Source organism: Ursus maritimus, unplaced genomic scaffold (genome assembly GCF_017311325.1).
Source record: "Ursus maritimus isolate PB19 unplaced genomic scaffold, ASM1731132v1 scaffold_11, whole genome shotgun sequence".
NCBI lineage: Eukaryota > Metazoa > Chordata > Mammalia > Carnivora > Ursidae > Ursus > Ursus maritimus.
The window spans coordinates 21426554-21450944 of record NW_024423453.1 but is presented as its reverse complement, the minus strand read 5'-3'; the positions used below and the strand labels follow the sequence as shown (position 1 = coordinate 21450944).

At 44.6% G+C, this 24391-nt stretch overlaps 1 protein-coding gene across 6 annotated transcripts in view; it reads right to left on the bottom strand.

Moving 5' to 3' along the window:
- The window catches only part of JADE1 (jade family PHD finger 1), a 59610-nt gene extending 35595 nt beyond the window's left edge, over positions 1-24015 (bottom strand). The window contains exons 1-2 of one of the 6 annotated variants that reach the window (XM_040626296.1): positions 23859-24015; positions 7008-7085 (exon numbers count right to left, since the gene is read on the bottom strand). In XM_040626296.1, coding sequence (XP_040482230.1) covers positions 7008-7059 — 52 coding nt within the window. In that variant the 5' untranslated portion in view covers positions 7060-7085; positions 23859-24015. Of the gene's footprint in view, positions 1-7007; positions 7086-22350; positions 22373-23437; positions 23607-23858 lie in introns of those variants that run through there. The other 5 variants (XM_040626298.1, XM_008699731.2, XM_040626299.1 and 2 more) reach the window with 5 other exon arrangements.
- Between the last annotated feature and the right edge of the window lie 376 nt (positions 24016-24391).

Sequence of the window (24391 nt, the reverse complement as noted above, 5' to 3'; positions counted from 1 at the left end):
GGGGCAAAAAAAAAAAAGGCTTCTGAGTTCTAGGAAAATGAGGTCATGGAAAATAAAGCAAAAATGCATTTAAAGACAACTTGCTGGGGCCATGCCTCCAGTCAGGAATGCACCAACATCTACAGAAACATTCACCGAAAGCCTACAGGCCAGAGACTCAAGTCTTGACGGTATTATACCAGTTCTCTCTACAGCCATGCTCTCTCCAAGGAACCTCCCAAGTGGTCAAGAAGCTCCCAGAATATTATTCGAGCAAAAATAATTTGCATCCCCTTTTAATTAAAAAAAAAAAAAGGTATGTTACAGAACTTTTTTTGAAGTATGTTGGGTGAAAACAAACAAACCAGAACTGAGAGTATTTGAAATACCACAAGAACCAGGAGATAGTGATTTATGTTACAGCAAAACACTAGCCACCTGTAAGTTCTTAAAAACCATGTGCTAAGATTACACTTGGTTGGTGCTGCATTTTGGTTTTGTCTTCAGAATGTCAACATTTAATGGCAAACTAAATTAAGAATATGGCAAGTAAAATTTTTATTTTCTTGTTGCTTTCAGGAGGAGCTGAAAACTCTAAAAATATGCCAATGATGTCTAAAATTACTTTACTGACCATACAGAAGACAGTATTACCTAAAGTTAGTCCACTCTAGTGACAAGTTTAAGTGACTTTAAAAATTCTGGACATGTACACACCATTTAAGAACAATTCTCTATTAAACACTGGAAAGAATGAATAGAGAAAACATTTTGTTTTAACATCCCCGAACTCCCACTGAACAGAACGTTGTGGGGTAACAATAAACGCTATAAAAGCCTCACAGATCACAGCCTCAGGAGCCTGGCTTCTGTACATGCACAGAGCGCTCGGCCGTTTTCGGGTCCTACCAGGCAGGTATCTCAAACGCTCTCCTTTGAAATTAAAAATAGCCATGCTTCTTGCCCTAGATCTAAAATAAGGAAAAACCTCAAGAGTAGACTTAATACCCACTGCACACACTCCACTGGTAACGTGTGTGTGATAAGCCAGGTTGCAGGGCGCATGCGAGGCTCAGAAATTGGAATGAATGGTGGTCTGGGTGTTCACACCACCACAAAACGCAAACTGTGAGAGAACCTCACCACTGACCAAATACCAAATCTGCTATTTGTCTCCAATACTGCTGTGCTTCTAGACACTAAATGACATGCTGCTGTCTTCAGGAATGTCAAACTAGCTTAACAAAGTAAGGCACTTGGACCAACGAGTACCAAAGAGTCCAGCAGGTCAACTGGTGTCACAAAAGTGCACAGACCCAAGACACGCCCCTATGCATTACTTCAAAGCTAGGGACAGCCCTGTGCAAATAAAGCACTGCTGTGGAAATTCCCACTGTAAAGTAAGCAAATTTAATGTAGCTATTAACTATCTGCTCTAACTGCAAGACAGGAGACAAGAGTCTAATGTAACTGCTGTTTCTAGCAGGGGCTGACCCTACACCTACCACAGCCCCCCCATCCCAGCATAGCTTAGCTCCGCGGTCCAACTCACTTCCTCAATCCAAAATACAAAAGCTTAACGCATATATTCAAAACACTGGCTCAGGAATGTTTCAACATAAATACACTTGGGCCTTCCACGAACTGACACACCAGTGTTTCAGTTAGCCAGCGCTCCTGCCCAGTCCACGTCCAACAGCTACCGAAGACTAGTCCGCGGGCTAGATCACTTTGTGCTACTGCTCCGCCAGCCCAAGAGGATGCCTGCTCTGCCTGCCAGTGTCAAAGCCAAGCCACAAGTCGGGTTTGAAAAGGGGCAAAGCCATCTCTGTGTGCCCGGAGGAGACACGGATTCAGGACACGTTCACGTTCTGCAGTATTTGAACCAAAAATCCCTGCATTTCAAGAATGCCTACACAATCCCTTAGCGTCACAAGATGCAACTGATGGGGGAAGGAACAGATTAAAAGTACAGCCAAAAATAAATGGAAGTGGAAGCAGAGTTAACTTTTATGCAAAAGAGAAACCACCAAAGACTTGCATGAAGGTCACCAAGCACAGCCAATCGAATTAAGAAAATAAAGGCAAGTTATCAAAACATGTAAGGGAACTCTAAATGCAACGAGACATAAAGAGGTACAAGGCAAAAAGTATGTTTCAGCCACTAAAATTCTGCTCTCTTCATTGTTTATCTGTAAGCTGGAGAGCACCCAGAAAAACAAAAGTCCTCCTATAACTTTATGTTTACTACTCATCGACCCTAATTACCAATGCAAAATTAGTAGTTTTGAATTTTGCTCAGCACTCTTTTCTGCACATTCATCATCACAGGTGATGGAGCAGAGCTCAGCTGGTAAGTGGAGAAGACGGAATGTTTCAGGGCCAGTACAGGTGTGGAAACTAGGCGACCAAGGAGGGTCCCCAAGGTACCTGGTTCCAGACCCCCAGCAACACTCCAGGCCTTCCCACAGGGAACTCAACACAGCCCTGACATTTAGGAATTCAACAGGAAAAGGAAGCCCTGCTTCACAACTTCAGGAAAAACTTTAAAAATACCAGCACACTTCTCCCATTATTTGTTAAAAATCAATCAATCAATCAATTAATTAATTTCCCTCTGGGTCTTTGAGAGGTACACTTAAAAACAACCACCAAAAAAAACCCAAAGACATCATTTACATTTGGCTCCCTTATTAACCTAGCCAAAGATTCCATATTCTGAAAAGAGAAAAAAAAAATGTGCCAAATGGACAGTACTCATTAAGTAATATTTAATTCTTGTCTTACTTTTACAGGAAAAAAATAGAAGGACGGTGATCAGAGCTGTTAATTGGCCTGAGATAACAATCCATAATTCCTGCCAAAAGAAAGGACACTCAATGCTTTAATTAGGCTCTGCAGCTTTATTGAAGATAAAAATGCAATCTCCTTCAGGTTTTGGAAATACTGATAATAGCCGGTGGAGCCCATTCCCACATTTGCCAAAACTCCTAAGGACAGAGGATCCTGGGCTGGGAGCAGGAAATGAAGGGCTTGTTTCCCTGGGCCACGCCCTGGCACAACATGTAACTTCAGAGACTGGTGAGGGCCACCCAGTCCCAGGAGTCCAGCAATTACAGACACAGCCTGCAAACACCCCAAGCTATTTCATCCAACTGCAGGGCCAGCCCTCCACAGGGCACCTGGAGAAAGGCTTCAACAACTCCGACTGCAGCTGGATGAGGGCTTGCACTGGCACAGAAAATGCCCATCCATCCCCAACTGTAAATACCACACTGGTATTCCCCTGGATCGGGCCAGAAAACAAAGCAAAGGACTCCAGCCCAGAGGCCAGCAGGGCCCAGCCGTGGCTGCGGCCGGTGGTGTGGCCCCACGCTGACGTCTGCAGCTGCCTCTCCTCCACTTGGACAAGTTCTGCATTGGGCTGGGAACTGCTGCCAAAATTCTGTCAGGGCTGCAGGCTGGAGAGGCTGGGGAGTGGCCACTGCACAGACCCAGCCCTTCTTGCAATCAGTGCTTTCCAAGTGCCCACACCCACCTGAGGGTGGGCCCAGTTCTGCAGCCCCAACTGCAAGGGTAGAAAGCACCCCATTCAGGCCACCACGGGCTTACACAAAAAGATGGGCTCCAATACAAATAAGCTGGCCGGTGCCAGAGGCCTATGCTATGAAGCAAGTGCCCTAGGAGAGGGTTGGAAAGGGTACTGCATGGCGTGGATATGTACATACTTTTAGGAGGTTTGGCATTCCAAGGGTTCTTAATGAGAGCTGTTTGTTTACTGTGATCATCGTCTACCGTAATTACCAAATCATTAAGCCTGGACAGACAGTACAGTCCTAAAGCATCAACATATGCTTCACACTGAACCAACTATATGACAAAAGGATGGCCCGCCTACCTTCTACCAGAGCTATCGTGATTTCCACACCTAGCCTGGAGAAGGACAGAACCCAGCATTGTGGTCTACCTAGTTTAACCCTCCAGTACTCTAGAATGCTCCATCATGCTCTGCCTCCACCTTCCTCAGGGAGGCCAGCACAAATAGGAATGTATTAAGAGGAAGAAGAAAATGGCTGTCACACCATTAAGGTGACTTTTGATGGACACATTTTGGTGAACTCTGGGCACGCTCTTCCTCCTTCTTTTCTAATAAGAGTTCTAGGTGGAAATCCCTATTTAGATGAAACATCTGGTCTTCTATCTAGGGCTGTTGTGTGCTCAACTGTGTCCCCCGGAAATTCTTATGTTGAAGGCTAACCCCCAGTATCTCAAAATGTGACATTTGGATAAAAGCCTTCAAAGGGGTGATTAAGTTAAAATGAGGTTATTAGGGGGGCGCCTGGGTGGCGCAGTCGTTAAGCGTCTGCCTTCGGCTCAGGGCGTGATCCCAGCGTTCTGGGATCGAGCCCCACATCAGGCTCCTCCGCTATGAGCCTGCTTCTTCCTCTCCCACTCCCCCTGCTTGTGTTCCCTCTCTCGCTGGCTGTCTTTCTCTGTCAACTAAATAAATAAAATCTTAAAAAAAAAAATGAGGTTATTAGGGTTGACCCTGATCCTATCTCACTGATGTCCTTAAGAGGAAAACTTAGACACAGACGCCAAGAATGTGCATGCTCAGAAGACCATGTGAGGCCACAGGAAGAAGGCCAGCCAAGGCGAGAGGCCTCAGAAGACACCACACTTGCTGACACCTTGATCTCAGACTTCCAGAACTGTGAGAAAATAATTACCTGTTGTCTAAGCCACCCAGTCGTGGTATTCATTATGGCAGCCCAAAAAGACCAACACAAGGGCTTCGGGGGTGGAGCCTCTGGGCGGCCGAGGAGAAGAAGACTGGGCCACGGTCCAGAACTGCACTGTTCAACATGGTCATCACTAGCCACTGCAACTTCTTTTAATGTGCATTTTAATTAATTAAAATTAAACAAAATCTTAAAACCCACCAGAGCTCCTCAATTACAGCAGATTAGAACATTTCCATCCTATTGGGCAACTCTAGACCAGAAAGGGGAAGGCTCTAAGTGTGAGAGAACGTTCCAGGAGAACCTTTTCTTTCTTTTCTTTTCTTTTCTTTTCTTTAAAGATTTTAAGTCATCTCTATACCCAGTGTGGGGCTCGAACTCACACGCTCCACGGACCGCGCCAGCCAGATGCATCCATGCAAACCTTTTCTAAACCAGCTCTCTCAGGGAAGAAATGAAGCAGCAACAAGAGCACACAGAGTGAGCACAAACCTGTTGCCCAATGCCAAAAAATATATTAAAACAGGACTCTAAGCCTTGTATTAAGCATTATTAGTATGTGAAAGTAATTCATGAAACCTTCTTCTGATTAATTCTGAACCTAAAAAAGCAAGACTTTTTTAAAATTGCCGCAGGACAAAATTGTGTACTCGAGCAAACAGCAAGCATTTATTGAGTACTTAGGGCTCCTGAGGACACTCTGATAGGCACCACAGGGGTCAGAAAAGAAATATCTCAGCATGTTTTTGCCTCAAGGAGTAAAAAAGCCTAAGTAAATATCAGAGGAAAAAAACAGGTAGTGAGGGCTGCATACAGACAAGCACTAAGAAGTTCAGAAGGCTCCCTCAACGGCTCTCCCAAGTGGTTTTAACTGCCTGTGCCTGGGCACAGACCCTCAACACCTTTCCCGGAAATAAAAGGAAAGCCCTGCTCTCTGGAGCCCCCAGTCCTCCGTGTCTCTCCTTCCCTCATCCAGTTAACTGTTTCCCTGTGCCAAACATCAGCAGCTCCCACTGTCTGTCCCCCAAGTCCCAATCCCTTAGCTCCTCAAGCCCACCCCTTTGCAATCTTGTCACAGCCTACCATTCCATGTACCCCGAACACCCAACACTCTTCCTATAGCCACCCAATCCACATCCCACTGCCCCATGCCTGTCCCCAAAGCTCCCCAACAGAATGCCATGTTTGAGTTCTTCTGGTTTTCATGTTTCTGGTCCTCCTCCCTGTGTTTCTCATGGCTGTCAGTGTGGCCACCTTTAGCAGCAAGCCCTGCTGTCTAATTTACAGCTTTTACTCTGCTGAAGACTTCAAGACTAGAAAACTAAAAACAATCCTGTTTGCCTAAAAACTATTTCATCCTCCAGGACCTGCCCAAATTTCAATCCTGCGTTTCCCTGGCCCTCCTGTCCCCTGAATTTGTGCCTACAAAACGCGTTTCCACCAAGCTTCGAAAAGACATCTCTATTACCCCCTAATGACTTTCTGTCAGAGCTGGATTTCATATTATGTCTAAGACAGAGTTCCTTGAAAGCAGACCTAATACCCTTCCTATCATGCAGCAGAGCAAGCAGGTTTCTCAAGTTTAATCTGTAACCTAAAACATAAGCTAACAGGCTGGAGCTCAGGCACGGTGCTAGGTACAAAATTTCCTTGTTATCTGAGAGGAGCTCTTCGAGTAGTATGTTAACTTCTCAATACACAGAAGCTGTATGACATTTATTTTGACTGCCTGGAAGCCAACTAACTTCTGGTTCTCAACTGCACTGTGAAAATATGAGGATGCCAGAGAGCAAGGATGAAGGAAGTAGTCATATTAAATACAGTGACGTTAAAAATCAAGTGAAGAGCATGGCCTCTCAACTTACTAAAAACCTATACTTAATATTCTCACATCACACTAGGCAGTCTTCAATCTCCCTCTGTATCAGGTTGGACTAGTTGATAATTAACTGGCTTCGATTAAGTTCCCTCTTCATAAATAGCAAGTCTAAGGGCCATAAATGATGTTTAGGAAAAACAGACACACCAGTGACTCTTGGAACTGGATTATTCGTCCTTGGATAACAAACCGGAAGCCTGAGGAATGCCCGCCTGCAGTCAACCTTACCAGAAAGACTTGGTTACAGACCTGTAGTACCACTCTCAGATGTGATTCTCCAGGCCTTGGCCTTCTGACCTGCCTGATATGCGAAGGGCCTCAGCTATTTAAAACATCACATTAAAAAATCATGTTTTTACACTGACCCAAACCCGGGTAGGCTCCAAGAACAACAAAGCAGGACTTACTGCCATTGTCGTCAGAATCCTCACTGCTGCTGGGAAGGCGACCTCGTTTCATGATCTCCCCGGGAAACAGCAGGCAGCCTGCAAAGCAATGAGACAGCACTTAACCCAAGATGATAATACACAATCATCAAGTTGTGCTTCAGATGGCAGCCCAGGATTTACAGCATACAAAAGCAAACAATCGGCTTTAAGAAGCATTTGAATTGTCAACAGTAAAAAGACCAAAGATACATAATTAGGTGCAATCATTAACAGAACAGATTTCAAAAAGGAGGGGGGGGTGGGGAAGTTTCGTATCAATGGGTCTCCCAAAGGTGCCAGGTTTCTCTCTTGTTCCAGTGACATTATCACTACAACAATTCCAGGAGTCTTTTTAGCGGACTGGTGGCAAGCACTGCAGAAAAAACCCACGGCAATGAGCACAGCGCTTCCTCACCACAGACAGATTCATAGTACGCGGGTGTGTATGGGGGATGGGGATGAGGCTGCGCCTGGATGTGTGAATACTGACACTGCACTGGGCATGATTATGCTTCTCAGGCAAATATTGCTAAAATAATCCTAAAAGCCAAATAACCTAGAGTTCTAGTTCTAGGAACAAAATAAATGGGGTATTAGGAAAGCAAGTATCTCCTCCAGCCATCTCCAACCCCTTGGCATTCACAGCTCCAACAGGAAGGGACAAGACATAGTATCTGATCCAGCCCCCTCACCTTTACTCTTGAGGAAACTGAAGCCAAAAAAAGTTTAAGCAGCACCTTGCCCAAGGTCACACTGTATGTGAGAGCTTTGAATTCCAAATCCAATTTCACTGAGCTTCACCCAACTCCTTATAACCTGGTTCAACCTACCCCCTAGCCAGACACCTGGCACACCTTTCTGACTCCATCCAGGTGATAATAGGCCTCCAGAATCACCAGGTAAGAGAAAGACTCTACTTAGGAAAGAGGACACTGGACAGAGATTAAATGCCACTTAATGAACTAATAAAGATGGATTCCCTGGTCATATTCACACAGGCAGCTCTCTAAAGAAATCCAAAAAGCTTTTCCAAACTGAAATTACTGATCACCCTGACATTTTTAGGAACTTGATCTTACTGCAGGGCAATGATTCCCGATGAGAGAGGAAGGCTTTTCAAGTCAGAAGTACCCATTCAGCCCCTCAAGAAAAGTACATCCCAAACTCCCCCTCAAATGGGAATCAGAGCATTAGAATGTGGTGTGTTTCTCACAGCCTGGAGCACAGGAATGGTGTGGATCAAAATGTGGAGAACCACCGTGTTACAACAAGACAGAAATCAGAAACCCAAAGCTCCACTCTAAATGGACCTATTGAAGAGCAGACCAAAAAAAGCAGAAAACCCATCATACAGTGCAGTCTGTTCCCACCTGCAAAAGAGACCTGTATGATTGACTCAAATGTTCAGGCCCTAATCTACAATTCCAAAACTTTATATTTTCTTTCTGAGACACCAGTTAAGGTTTGTGGGTTTCTGTTCACCAACTGAGATTCTTCAAAACCATTAATAAAAGGATTGACCAAGTTGCAGCCCAGACATGAGTTGTGATCTGGGTCATGGGCTATCTTGTGGGCTAGGGTTTCATACTGTGGGGCAGGGTCACAGTCCTAGAACCCACCCACCCCTTTTCTGCAAAGCCCCATTCACCCATAACTAACACCCAGCAATCTATAACTTGGACTGGGGCAGGCCCATTCCAGTCAGAAGCTTCCACGCCAACAAACACCTGTGGCCAACTCCCTACTTGGAAGGACCGTCTGCCCTGCCTGGTCACCACATACCAAAAACACCAACTACTGATAGCTAAACACTCCTCCAACCTTCCAGGGAGGGCAGCCCTGCTTCCCTTCCCACAGGAGGCACAAGGACGAGAGGGAAAAGCAAAAGACCACCCATTCCTAACAACAGCTTCAGCTCCCCAACGCCTATTACACCAAAGAGCTTTAAAAAAGGAGGGAGGGAGGGAGGGAGGGAGGGAGGGAGGGAGGGAAGGAAGGAAGGAAGGAAGGAAGGAAGGAAGGAAGGAAGGAAAGAAGGGAGGACTACCTAAGAGAAATTCCTTAAAAGTAAGGGTGTGATGTGACACAAGAGGGATGGAGCTCCCACCTCAGGAACGGGTGTGAGAACTGAGGAGGAGAAAGAGGCTAAGGAAGCCCAGGAAACACTCCCCAAGCTAGAAACAAGAAAACCAGTGCTGATCGCTTCTCCATTGCTTAGGACAACTTAAATTTAGCCTGAAGAACTTAGCATCTTTTTCACTCAAAAATCTTCCTCCTAGCCTTCAAACACAACTGCCAGAGAAAACACCCAGTTCAACAGTCACTAAATGAAAAATGCAAGCATTGGCCAAAATAGAATGACGCTCCTAAACGCACATAAACACTCTCTCAAGGAAAATTATGCAGGTAAAAAAAGAATAAAAATAGTACTTTCCTCCTAACGAATTCCATTTTCATCCACCCTGAAAGATGTTGAGAAATGAAGGTTGAGAATGCTATATTGTACTTCTCCAGGGAATCTAATAATGGGGGGTGATAATGGGGGTTAGGGCACAGCGGGAGTTCCTCCTCTGTTGCTCTAATATACTTAAACCTTGACATCAGGCTGATTTGTCTCACCTGGGGTTACTTGCTATATCAAGAAATCAAAGTACATGTTAGTATCTTTAAGATACACAATACAGTGGTTGTATGCTTCAAGCATCTGTCCAATAAAAGCCAGTGTGGGAAAGAAAACAGAGGGCCCTCTTCATCATTATCTTCGCTGACTCTTTTAGGGCATGGCTGCTTATTATCTAGACAACAGTGGAGTAAGTAACAATTAATTAAAACTCACAACACTCCAGAGAAAGCACAAGAAGATGTAATAGCGTATAATGCATCCCACGAACACGTGAATACCGAATCTACTAGAGGGCGCTGGAGAAAAACTATTCCTGACCTCGTGGAACTCCTGGTCTGGTTGAGGAGCGAGGCAAGTAAACAGAAATTCAGAAATGGTTAGTGCTTGACAGTGGTAGGCACAAGGCTCTGTAGGAACAGAGGGTGATGGGGTCAGGGAAAAATTCCCTGAGCAGAGTCCTAAAAAATAAAGGGGAGGTAGCTGAAGTGGAAGCATGACATTTTAGGCGAAGCACTGTAATATCTGACAACATACATGTAACCTACCATATTCTGTACAGCATCTTCACACCCAGAATCTATTTGCTCATTTTTTTACTAATATATGTCCCTTTTTACCTTTGACCCAATTGCCAACCCTTACTGATTCATAATGTAGGACTCTTTCAAGTTCCCCTAACATTGCCTCACAGATTTGTCTTCAAACACCTGTATCTGGATAGCTTTAAGCACCTCCCTTCCATTCTCTGTGCCTATAATTTCTTACCCCTTCTGATTACAAGAAATTAATCCTCTCTAATAGGAGACCACATCAAGTCATTCCCTATACAAATCTCTCCCTCTGTTGTACACTTACAAAATGGGTGCAGCCAGAAACTCAGACGTCTTCTGACACCTCGCCCCCTCAGCGAGGCTTGCCTCTGCTGGGCCAGGCCTCTTTCCGTTCTCAGCCTCTGCTAATGGTGGCTTCTTTGCCCTTTTCTCCCTACCCCCAATCCCACCTCTTCTCAGGGCTTCACACAAAGCCACTAAGCACGGTCCCCCATTCCAATTAAAAGCACTTACATTCTGTACTACTCATTCCATCTCTCTTCATTTAGAACTTTTTCACCCTTTTATTTTCTTTAATAATCAATTCTTGCTTTGTATCATCACTTAAATGTTCCACAGATGTGTGTCTCTAGAAATTTATAGAGTTCTTCAGAACAGAGATCCTCTTTAATTAAATATGAAAATAAGACATCATGGAGAGGGTCCTGAGCAAAATAGCCTCTAGGACAAGCTCTAATAAGACACACCCAGAGTGCTCTGGGTTGTCCTCACCCAGACATTCTGCCTGGTTTCATCAAAACTGACTTAAAGTGATGCGATTTACAGGAGCCTGGAGTGTCCATTTGCCACGAGAAGCAGAACAGGTAGGCAGATAAAAATACTAATTATTAGGCATTTGGACTTTGTCCAAAGAGAGGAAGACTACCCAGGAAGCCTGATTATAATAAGAACATTGCCCGGAAAGTCCACGTAAGAGGGGTCATTGGCCAAAGAGACCCCAGATGGAGACGTCAAGTGACAATTCTTTGGCACCTCCGCTGCAGGGAGGGGCGTGCCAAGACAACCAGGCACGTGTGGTGACTGCTCAGGGTACCGCCTCCTCGGGAAGCGCAGGCACTATTTATATGACCATCCTTGTGGACATTACATGCAAATCCCTTTCCTTCAATCTTCTCTTCACACAGGTTAAAACTAGTGGATTAACTAATATATTAATTCGATTAAATTTGTACTGAGTTGGATACCTGAAATATGGTGAACAAGATATAGAATGGCCCAAGGGAATATACAGTAAGCAAATAAGTAGACAGGGAGCTTCACTGTGAGAACTGCTATCAAGGTTACAGGATTACCATTCATAGATTATGGTGGGGCACAGGATACATAAATGAGATAGCAAGGTACCTCAAAACCTTAAAATGTAGCTTTTCTCAAGACTGAAATTGGGGGAAAAAACATCAGCATGCCCAAAGTTAAGAGCAGCCACGAGCTGAAGGAATCCATCCCCAAGGTGGCCCAGGAATTTACCAAAGAGTGAACCAGGTCAGTGAGCTGGGTGTGGTCCCAGGGAGGCATGACTGGTATGTGATTCTGAGGAAGAAAGAATGAGAAATGACCTCAGGGATAAGGAGCGAACGGGTTTTACAAAAGAGCAACATGATTAAGAATTTGAGGATGTTTATTCAATGCTATTCCTGGGAAAGATCTGAGGAAAACAAACTATCCAGTTACTAGAATTACTCTCTGTGGCATAGCAGGGACCATTTATCAGGCCATAAACTCTACAGTTATAAAAAGATTACACCCTAGTGATTTTAATTATCTTATGGCTCATGTAGAAAGTCTGGTTTCTTCCTCAAAGTATCTATTTTATCCATTGTTTCACTCTTATTTCACTCTCAAGAAGTTCTAGAAGGCACTCAATTAAACACCACTACTTCTCTATGTTATCACCTAATGCAATGCTATGTATTAAAATAAACTATTGGATGAATGACTGAGTTCTCATACACAAAGTGTATCTTATGCTCACTCGGCTTTATAGAATTTTGAGATGCTTTCACTTTAATATTTAATTGACCTCTAACTGGAGTTACTTCTGTTATATTATTTTTTTTTTAGATTTTATTTATTTATTTGACAGAGATAGAGGCAGCCAGCGAGAGAGGGAACACAAGCAGGGGGAGTGGGAGAGGAAGAAGCAGGCTCATAGCGGAGGAGCCTGATGTGGGGCTCGATCCCAGAACGCTGGGATCACGCCCTGAGCCGAAGGCAGACGCTTAACGACTGAGCCACCCAGGCGCCCCTACTTCTGTTGTATTATTTTTAAAGATTTATTTATTTGAGAGAGAGAGAATAGCACAAGCAAGAGGGGCAGAGGGAGAGGGAAGGAGAATCTCAAGCAGACTCCCCACTGAGCACAGAGTCTGCCACAGGGTTGATCTCAAGACCCTGAGACCACGACCTGAGTGGAAACCAAGAGTTAGACTCTCAACCAACTACGCCCACGAGGAGCCCCCTGTCACATTATCTTCAAATTTACTGGTGTCCTTCCATTTTCTGTCAAAGTTAATCTAATACCTAAATTTACTATATTTAAAAATATATTTAGAAAATGTGTAATATAAAAAGGTATATAAAGGAGAATATTTTCAGACACTAACTCATCTTTAATAAAAAGCATTTTATAATGAGCTACTTCCTTTCTGTTTGCTAAGTTCATACAGTTTGGATATTATTTTTAAACATGTAACAGATACGTTGATTCCTAAGTTATTGAATACTCCCCATAGAAAAAAACTTACATTTTCTTAAAATATCACCTTCTTATCTTCCATGGCATACACAATACCCACTGTAACAAAGTATCCAAATATAATAATGATCTGTACTTCATAGCAATTTTCTGTTCCTCAAATGAATGTGAAAGAAATCCAGCTGATTTCTTACCTGTTTTTAAAGACAACATTAATTGCTCAGAATTTTTCACATTGGCAACATTATCTAATTCATATGCTCACTGAGAGTCTAAAAATACTACTGTGACTATAACTCAAATCCAGCTTCCTCACTTTAAGCAAAGGTATCTGGTAAAAAAAAAAAAAAAAAAAAGTCACATATTTGATGTAACTGACAAACGGCTTAGATCTTAAGTGTTAAAGCTTTAACCTTGTCCAAATATTTCAAACCCCCCAAAATCAGAACTTTTAAAAATGTCCTTTATAATGTCATACATCAAAATCTGTTTAAAAAATGCTGCCCAAGCTACTATAGAGCCTTTGTGAAAATGTCACACTTGAAAATACTCAGTGGAAATTTCAGCAGTAAATAACCACCTCTCCCAAAAGAGACCGTAACTGACCAGATTATTTATTTGTACAAACATTACTAATAAAGCCCAAGTGCTATAATGCATTAGTTCACTGTAAATTCTTCATAAATTATTTGTAAACTCGGCCTTTAAAAGTCAATGAAAACATAAATTTGAATGGTTCTAAATGAATCACAAGCAGCTCCCATTTGCCAATTTATAAATAATCCAGTCCCTGCTTATGAGCTCTAAAAACACTCAAACCCCTCACAGGTATCTGTAATCACTGACTCAGCAACTGAAGAGCAGCTATGACAAAACATTGCAATCATTTGTATTTAGAATTTATTTAACTTCCCTTGACGTGGGAATAAAGGAATTCGCACCCAAACAATAAAGGCAGTCGGGTCACCTGGGCCTCCAGTCTTGAGCTTCTATCCCTACTTCCATCTACTCAGAAGTCTCTTCTGTTAGATCTGTATGCTCAGATATGGAGACGCCAAAGACATATTCAGAAACACAAGCAAACTGCAAGGGGGGAAAAAACCCTGAAATATAGGTCCATTTACATATAAAAAGGACAAAGGAAGAGAATATATACATACACCAATTGCTTGCATATTCATGGAAATTTTCTGGAAGAATATAAAGGATATTAATAATGCCGTTTATTTCTCAGAAATGTGACCGAAGTATTCAGATAGAACGAGATGAGAACTTTTACTTCTCTGTCTCACCTTTTATAAGACTTTAATTGCTTAACCATTATACTGTCCTACATATCCAACACTTTTCTTCCCTGCTCCTCACTCACCATATATATACTAGATCCTGGGAGCACAACTTCTGAGTCCCATGTGAAGCATCAGTCCAAAATCAGCAGCCAACAATGAACTATACTGCACCCCTTCTTAAGATGAGGTACAAGAGGCTTATGCCTGCCTTCTAAAGAATGTTTGATGGAATAGTACAGAAAAGAAAAAAGCAGAAAAGGTAACAGGATAATACCATAAAACGCTATTATCACCCACTCATTATTTACTCAAAAGCAAAAGTTTTCAAAATACATAAGAACAGCCATTACCAGTAGCAGGTCACTAAAAATATATGCAATGAGAACAGGAAAAACTAACCTAGACAGGAAAACTAGGGTTTAAACTACCTTTAAAGAATAAACATTCCACTTCCTAACCATTGCAAGAGTAGTACTATTTTGGAAAATAAATAAAAATTAAAAAGGCTACATTCCAGAGACGGCTACCAAATAGGCCATTTCCTCCACCCATGGCAGGCATGGTTAATAAATTAGGTCATTCTTTTCCACAAGCCCAGACATGACTTCAGAATCCTTCTTAACACAGTGCTACCACTCAAGTCAGAATTTATGAGATAAAGCCTATTTGCCCCATATGTCCTACCCCTCTTCACACTTTTTTTTGACAATTTACCAGAGAAAACTAAAAGTTTTTTTTTCCCTAAAATACTTACTGAAATCAAAGTTGTGTACCAGCCTGTCTCTGAACCGAATTCTACTTTGTATAACATACAAACACACACAATCAGGTCAAAGTCTAAACGTCCACTGAAGGGTAACACTTTAGAAAAACCAAATGTTAACAGGAGATATTTCTGCATGAACCGAGGTAAGGAGTCCACAAACCCTTATTCTGCCCACGGAAGACTAAGTCAATAAATGCAAAGTGTCTACAGGGTAATTTTAAAAGATTTTTAAATGCTTAAACCAGATGCTCTTATACAGGATATACAAAGCAGCTTCTGCAGAAACCAGACTCAACCAGCTAATGACAATCACACTGTGCACAGACTGAAATGCAGCTGTTTGGAGGAACTTTGTTCCTTGATTATAGCCGGTTGTCAGAAACTATCAGTTACCACTAACAATGTTAAGTCACCAAAAATCTTTTAAAGTACTGTTAAAAAGAAAAGAAAAAAAAAAGGCTCCCAATGTTGTATATTAGAAGACCTAGACAGCACACTTAACAAAAACCGCATTTACAGCTGAGTTCCATATGAAAACAAACATTATCACAATTGTACAAGTCTTGTTATTACGGTCACGGACACATAAAGATGGTCTCAAAACCCAGCAACGAGGTCTGGAAAAGTATTCTGAGTTTAAGGCTAAAAGAGTCTCACTCCAAGGACTGGGTCTACAGGAAATCTTCCCAAAGGAAACCCATAAAATAATGGCTGCAGTGCTAGAAAACATTTTAGAGATAATTTAATCCACTTTTCCTAATTTTAAAGAGGAATACGTTGAATTCAGGAGAAGTTAAGCAGCATGAGCAAAGACCCACCGATCTAGAACAAAGCCAGTCTCCAAACAAAAGACCAGTTCCCGAGGTGAGTAGGCATTCAGTGCCAGCCAACTCCTCCCAGGTGCCCAGACCATGGGCTTCTCCCCTCCTAGACACCTACTGTGATTTAGAGAGATGCTATCTAGATTAAGGCGGCGTACTATATATTATCAGGGAGCAGACAACTAAAATATAATCAATGAAAAACAGTCTGTTAACTTAGAAACTGAAACATGGTTTCCTGGCAAGCTGCTATGAAGACAGTTGTAAATGCCATTCTGCCTGGTGGAGCATACAAAAGGTAGAGCTCCAAGAAGAGTGTGCTGGTAGTTTCCTGAACACTAATCACAGGGGGTCTGAGCAGTAGGCATTAGCTTCTGGTTTTGGTAGGACACACACATTCTGCTTGGAGAGAGGTTATTTCCCTCTGTGGGGAACTCCAGTCTATAATGCATAGTCCCCTACCCGGGGCTTCTTGGTATGGCCCCCTGGAGGGTGTGACTACCTAAGTGTGCTTTCCCAGGTACACAAGGGCTCATGGTATAAATTCTATCCTCAAAAGGGATCTAAGAACCAAAGAATTAAGAACCACAGCCCTCAGACGAGCAAACTCCCTCCCTATTTATCAAACCAACTTCTGATTTCAGCTTATTTCAGGTTCCTACCAGAAAGGTAACTTAGCCCCAGCAGGAATAATCTGGTGACCAGGTAATGGTGAATCTCACTATGTTCATTCATTTACCTTTTGTCCGGTGACCGCTTTCACGTTTACAATAGCAGAGTTAAACAGTTTTATGAGACCATCAGACCCACAAAGCTTAAAATATATACTATCTGGCTCTCTGCAAAGAATGTACTCATCTCTGCTACAAATCAACATACTGGTAGTATGTTTATAAACCAGCATTATGTATGTATAGTGAAATGTGAATTAATGACCAGGTCCTGGGCAAACAAGTGCCTTAAATCTTACAAAGTTAAGGATCAGACACACATTCCTTAAGAAGTTTTTAACTAGAACAGGTTAAACTCAAAAGGGGAGAAGAGGGACAGGGATGCTCTAAGCAAATTAAATAAAAGCCATGTGTGGAAACGTGTGAATTTTTCTCAAACCCCTGAGACACCTACTTGGAGCCAGTGTACACTAAATTATAAAAACTTCTAACAAGCTTAACTTTTAAGCCAATAACCAATAAGAAAAAAGAAAAAAAAAGACTGTTCTAGACAGGCATTTTAACAATACATGGTTAACGGTGATAGAGAAGTATCAGAGAGAAATCATAAAAAGAAATCACCAGAATTTAAACACTAAACTGGAATCCAACAACACATTTAAAAGTATCCCCCAAATCCCTGAAATGGCACACAAATTTCAGTGCAACTCAATTTTTCTGGGGAAAGATTCTACAGATCTCAGATCTCAAGGGTCCTTAACTTTAAAAAAGTTACAAGCCACCAGTACTCAGCCTCCACATCTTAAATGCATCACTATATTTCAACACTGAAATAACTGATGCTTGTAAAGATGACCATGAGTAATCAAGAAAAAATCTTAAATCATGTTTAGTATACCTGTGTTAAACAAAAGCAAACCATGCAACTCAGCTCGAACTCCAGCAACTTGTTACCGTTGCCAATTCTTGCTCCTTATTCTGGAGTAAGGAGTAAAGAAAAAAACACACTCATTTTATTCTTCCGTTTGGACTCTCACCACTGAAATCGTCATTTAAAATCAGTGCTAAGAAACGGTCTTAGGGGGATGCCTGGGTGGCTCAGTTGGTTAAGCATCTGCCTTCAGCTCTGGTCATGATCCCAGCGTCCTGGGATCAAGCCCCGCATCGTGCTCCTTGCCCAGCGGGGAGCCTGCTTCTCCCTCTGCCTGCTGCTCCCCCTGCTTGTACACGCACAATGCGCGCGCTCTCTCTCTCTGACAAATAAAGTCTTAAAAAAAAAAAGAAAGAAAGAAACCGTCTTAGAAGCTGTCAGGAGATTTAATAAAATCTCCTGTGCAGACATTAATCAATACTACATATACATATACACTACTGCCAATTGTGAGTGCTTTTAAAACAAGAGAATATTGTGGTTTAATTCCTTCAACAAACAAGCCCAAAAGAACCCAGGGTTTTAAAAATGAACTTACTTCAACTGTCCTCAATCACCTAATTATGTTTTGACTCTACCTGGAGAACCAAAAGCAAAAAGTAAATACTGGACTTGTTTAGAGTAATCAAAAGTTTGATCCTGAACATTTGTTAAGTGCACATCATCTACCACTGGTCTAGAGTTAATACAGAATGGAAATTCCCCCAACAACTAAGCTTCCCATTCCATGTCTGGCAATATTTTGCTTTCAGGTGAGGAAAGACATCCTTAGTAATCATTCAAGACCTAGGCCAGATAAGGCCACAATAACCTGGCTAGAGTCAGGAGCAATATCCTCTTAGACTAGATTTTGTCTAGACTCAGGACACTTGACCCTAAGCTAAAATTGCAGACAAGATGCCACTTCCACTCAAAGGTAAAGGCCCTCTAAGTCCACACTTGCATAAGGAATGCATCACAGTCCACCAAGCAAAAACACCAAAACATACACCACTCATAATCACAGACCAATACTTTTATATTAAGTACGCCAGGCAAATGACAATAAACTCTCAAGTAAGTGTAAGTCTCAAACTTTCTGAAATATCGTATACTATAAGTAACATATTAACTGTCCAAATTTTAAATAATGAATCACATAAGCTGCTACAAGATCTTGAAAACAGAGAAAACAGACTGAGAAGTAAAACTTTCAAGGAAATAACTTCTTGTCTCAGGAATTAAAACACTTTTCCAATTAAGGTTCCTACCAGGCTTCTGATACTAAGAAACTAACAACTCCAAGCAAAGCCACTCTTTATTGAAAAATTTAAAAAAAATTAAAACATATTGTTGAATGTGATACCAATGTTTTAACTTACAGGGAGGGGAGGAAAGAAGTTTAACACTGGTATAACAGAACAACTGAGCCAAACTTTTTGATGCCAACCCAAATAAAAAGCAAAATGTACTGGCCAAGATGTCTGTTTTACTAACCTTGTGGGAAAACTGGGTTTACAATGCATATTCTGACAGACTGTTAACTGTAATGGCACAATGGGTGTCGCACAATACTAAAGAAGGGAAGAGCTTCACTAACAGGAAGTAAGCAAACTGAGATTCATATGCCTCTCTTACTCCTGACAAATCCTAGATACAGGACAGGATCAGTTTGAGATTTTGATGTTTGCTGTCCCAACCACCTCAGTACTGAAACAAACAGTTGATAATTCTTTTCCCAACAAGCCTACTGATAAATACATCAGGCAGATTTCTTTAAAGTATTTTTCAAGCAAATAATTTCCAAATCTAAACCCGAATTACAATAAAATGCTATTTTCATTTCCAACTTTTTCAAAATCCAGTCATGATTAATTCCAAAGGCTTGATTCCACAATGTCAGAGGTTCCGTCATAAACTAACTACGGATTAAAATCTACTTATGGGAAAAATAATAACCAGATGCAATAAATGATCTTCAGCTGGACAGTATTAATTTAGACAAAGCTGCTCTGTTATATTTTAGGGCCAACAGAGGAAATCTGAATATATCCCAGTAATAGATGAGATGAAAATTTACCAAGCTGGCTGACAGGGGAGAGGGGAAAAAAAAATCTTTATAGAACTGTATATATAGTATGATCTCATTTTGATTAAAACCTATACACATACGCATAGACACTTTATAAAGTGATACAGTGGTGATCTCTGGATAGAAGGAATGTGTTGTTATATTTGCTTCTCTGTATTTTCTAATTTCCAACAATGTACATGTAACACCACCTCTGTAATAATACTTTAAGTCACTAAGGGCTCCTTAAAGTCAAAACTCAGTATTTATTAAGTGCCTAGTATAAGCGATTTACATGGAGATCTGCTTTTATTCGAAGTTCTCCAAGTTTTAGCTAATCATTTTCCCCCAAGCCTCTGAGCTAAGCAACAGTTCCTTTAAAATATAACATTTTCTTAAAATCCTAAGAGTTTTTTCCTTTCATCTCACTCTCAAGCACACTTACCATTTTTCACAGTTTTCTGGTTACAGCTATTCTTTCAACCTTAGTAACTAATATAAGAATAATGCTCATTATAGGCTAAAATCTGTCAAGGGACAAAGGAGGAACTAATAAGATGGACTTTTATTTCCTTTTAAATGAACATATACCTAGCTTTGTCATAGTTAACATTTCTGTAGCAGCCCATCCAACTTTTCTTACTAAAAAGCAGCCTCCGAGCTTAAGATGGAATCAAATTCTACAGCCTATCAGGCAACTCCCTTTATGTCCGGATAGTATAAAAATGAAGGGAGATACGGGGAAACAGAACACTTAGCTGTAAATTTTATTTGTTGTAGACATCGAAAATGCCAATTCAGATACAAATATAAAATACACAAACTTAAGGAAGAAAAGCAAAATACAAATCAGGAAGTCATCTGACTTAAAAGTGACATTAAATGAGACTGAAGTATTTGGAATAAAAGAGCAATAAAATTCTGGGTTGCAGATCTTTGTTATTTAGTGTCACCTCCAAAACATCCTCTCTCAACTCGTGCTGCCCATTCTACTACAATTATATCTAATGTGTTAAATCTGTTTAAGTATGGTTATATTGAACTCTTCCTTCTCTACCTAGAAGTGATTAAATCTTGGTCAGCTATGATCTGATCAAAATGAAACTTACTGTAGTAATCTCTAACCATTGGTGGACCACTATTAAACCAGCTTTCAGGGCCTAGCTCATCAGCTTTGAAATAGCCTTGAGCTACAAATAACTAAAGAGCAAGGCTTTCACAGTGGGTTTCCTGAAACGGAAAAATAGTTCACCTAATAAAAACCTTTGGGAAATAAGCCCCTAAGCATTCCCCATTAATGGAAACCTCAGATTCTCTCCCACTTCCCTAAAAATGTGGCTGTCGTGTCATTCAACTGCAGCTATCATTTCACGAAAAGAATATTTAAATTCCCTCTTGGACGGACTACACCGCGGACGACAGACCCTCGCCCCCGCCGAGGCGAGGTGGGGCGCCGGTCTCCTCGTTACTAGAAAGCCAGCCACAGCAGCTTTTAAACGGTCTCCGGGTGACGACGCATTCCTAACGGGTTTCGAAGGCACGTTTAAATCGCCCGCTTTTTTGTTTGCTCGCTGCATTCACCGGGCGCCTGGCTGCAGCCGCCCCCGCGCGCCCGGGAGGGGGAGCCCAGGGTCGGGAAGCCCGGGGCCGGGTGGGTGGGGGGAGGGGTTGGAGTGGGGGAGAAGCGGGGCGAGAGGCGGGGTGCAGAATCCTGGGTCGCGGAACCTGTGAGGGAGGGAGGAGTGCGGGGTGGGCTGTGGGGGAGAAAGCAGGAGAGGGGGAAATCCCGGGGTGGCGAGGAGCCGGGCCACCGCCCCGCACCAGAGAACGCTTCGCACGGCTCCCGCCTCCCGCCAGGGTGTGCGCAGGGCCGCGGCTTCGCGCGGCGCCGCCCCCTCCCTCCCTGCCTGCCTCTCCTCCCTCTCCTCCTCCTCCTCTTCCCGAGGCGACAGAAACAACAGCGCGGAAGGAGGGGAAAGTAACTCCAGCACCTCCGCCGGAATTAGCCCCGGTGCAATGATGACACCTTCTCGTGGCGCAACCAAGCCCCGCTCCCTCCGCAACGGCGTCCCCGCCGCCGCCCTCTCCATTTGAAAGTGGCCACCCCCCGCCGCCGCCGCCGCCGCCGCTCCTCCCGCCCCGCCGCCGCCAGCTGCACCAATCCGCTCGGCCCCAGTTGCAAATCAAACGCTCCCTCGCGTCCAGAAGCCACTTGCGCCGCTGGAAACGGCCGCGCCGTTCCCCTCCCCGAGTCCCTCCCGGGCGGCACCTTTGAGCTGGGGCGGGCGCGCCGGCTAGAAACGGCTGTGAGATGGGAGAGGCGGCGGCGACGGCGAGCAGCCCCGAGCGGGCTCGGCTCCCGCTCCCGCTCCCGCCCCCAGACAGTTCTGGAAACTGTGTATCACCTCTGTCACAGGAAGCCATCCGGCGAGGAAGGCGGCGCGGAACCAACAAACAAACGCCTGCGGCCGCCCGCCGGAATCGGCGCGGGGACGGCGACTGGCTTCGGGCCGTTCCCTAGGCGGGGGCGCGGCGGACGCCCCCGCGCCGCAGGCTTTGTGCGGGGCTCCCGCGGCGCGGGCGCGGCGGGCCGGGCGTCCCCGCCCCCGAAGCCCCCCACCCGGGCCCCGCGGCAGCGCCTCTGGGACCGTTAGGTGACGCTCCGGCCGCGGCCGAGAAAGCAGCGCCTTGTCCGCCGCCCGCCCCCATTTCCACATGGAGCCGCCTCTCCTCCAACGCCAGAGGCGGGCTACAAAAGTTGGCCCCGGGGCCACCCAGCACCTGCCCACGTGCCGCGGAGGCTCGCTCCCTGGTCTCCCCCGTCCCCTTCCCCCCGCCGCCCTCGGCCGCCAGGTCACCTATTACCGGTGGGAGGGGAGAGAGCCTGCTATTTAAACGCCCGCGGAAGTTGAGGCACCCCCACTGGCGGGTGCCGTGCACCTGCCTCCCGCCGCCGCGCTCCGCCACTTTGAGCAGCAGCCGCGTCCTCGGCCCCGCCTCCTGCCCGCAGGCGGGCGGGGGGAGCGGGAAGGAGGTGGAAGGGATCGAATTTCTCCAGCAAATGGGACCGTTCCGACAGGATTCGGTTCCCTGGTCAACATTCCACATTCCATCCTTCTCCTGCATTTGCAAGCCAGCGCCAACAACCCGGAAAGCCTGCTGGCTACCAAACAACAGCCCCCAACTCACAAACACACTCACAGGCACCAGACACGTGCACTGAAGGGCTTTGCAACTTGCAGTCCCGGGGTACACACTGCACGTTCATTTAAGGCAGCGAAGCCCAAGCAACCCCACCCCCACAATTTGCAGATGGTGCCAAAGGTTGCAATTTGCAATCCGTTTTAAGTTCATGGTTAATCGGTACTTTGCTCTACCAATGCAACTCCTTCCTAATTTCACCGATGAAGGGTTTTACACTTTACAGAGTCTCGCTTTAAGTAAAAGGTCTGATTATTGGAAACCCAATTTGGAAGAATCTAATTGCCAAGCTGTCCCTACACCCCCCGCTCACTGCCCTTGAATTGATGCAAAGAATATTTTGGACATGTGGTGACGCGGTGACAAGAGCCAAGGCTGCTGCGGCCACCCTACAGAGATGGACCTACACACACAGACACACACACACCTATGTTTGGACGAATATAGTCGTCGTCCCCCCGCCACCACGGTCACACACACTCTGGATTCATATATGTACGCGGACCTGCGTTCTGCCATTGCCATCTGTCTACCAAGTTGCTACTATGCTTTCCACTTTCATGCAGCCTAATGCGCTTTGGCTTTTTAAAAAATTGTATCAACTAAAGCCAACTAAACTGGGCTTCTGCTCCTAAACGCGTTTAAATGATGATTCACCTGAAAACCGCATGTTCTTCGCAAATCCGAAAGAAGAAAAAGCTTTAAGTCTTCAGCCCCCCCAAAATTGAAAAATAATCATAATAAAACTTACTGATCCAACACAGATCAATTCTCAGGATCCAAAAATCATCTCCTCCTCCTCCTCTGGCCCCCGCCCCAGCAATGCCCAAGTTACTGGTGGGATAGTAACGCTGCGCTCGGCGGCTGCCTGCCCTCCCTCCTCGCTACATATCGAGAACCCAATCTTTTGGCGCCATATTAATGACGTACTATATTATTTCCACTAGGCAGCGACCTTCGGCATTAAATTACTCCCGAGAACTCCCGAGCAAAGCAACAAAACCATCAAACATGGCTGAGCCTCTCGGCTCGTCCTGCAGCCGCCGCCGCCGCCACTGCCGCCGCCGCCGCCGCCGCGGTACCGGGACGCGCACACGGACCCACACGCGGACACGCGCGGACACACGCGCGGCGCGCCCACCCCGCGCGCCCCCCGCGGCCCGCGCGCGTACCTGCTGCGGAAGGGTTTGGCGGAGGCGCTGGGCTCCACGCCGCTCGCTCCGCGCTGCATGAGTTCGGGCCGCGGCTGGCGGGCGGGCGGGGAGCCGGGCGGGCCCCTGCTCTCGCCGGCGCGCACACACTCGGCACTCGCGCAGGGAGGCACTCTCGGACGGGCGTTTGGCTTGTTATGGAGGAAGGGCTATGTGAATCAAACTCATTTCTGGGTCACTGCTGCCACAGGGGGGAGCACTTTAATCCCTTGCCAAAACGAGAGGGTGGGGACACGAGGGCGGAGGGAGCGCGCCGGGAGTCCGCGGCGCGGGGGGCTCCGTCCCTCATTAACTCTTCGCGGTCCTCGCCGCAGCCGGATGGGCCTTCGTCCGCAGGAGCTGGCAAAGAGCGGCACTGTTCAGCTTTTAAAACATCTTCCCTCACCTCCCTTGTGGGTCTAGAAATTCTTGAGGAGTCTCCAAGCAGCGAGGTGGGCTTTTAGATTACCCTCTTCAAACTGCCCCAGTTCCAACTCTTGTCTAATCTCAGTGCA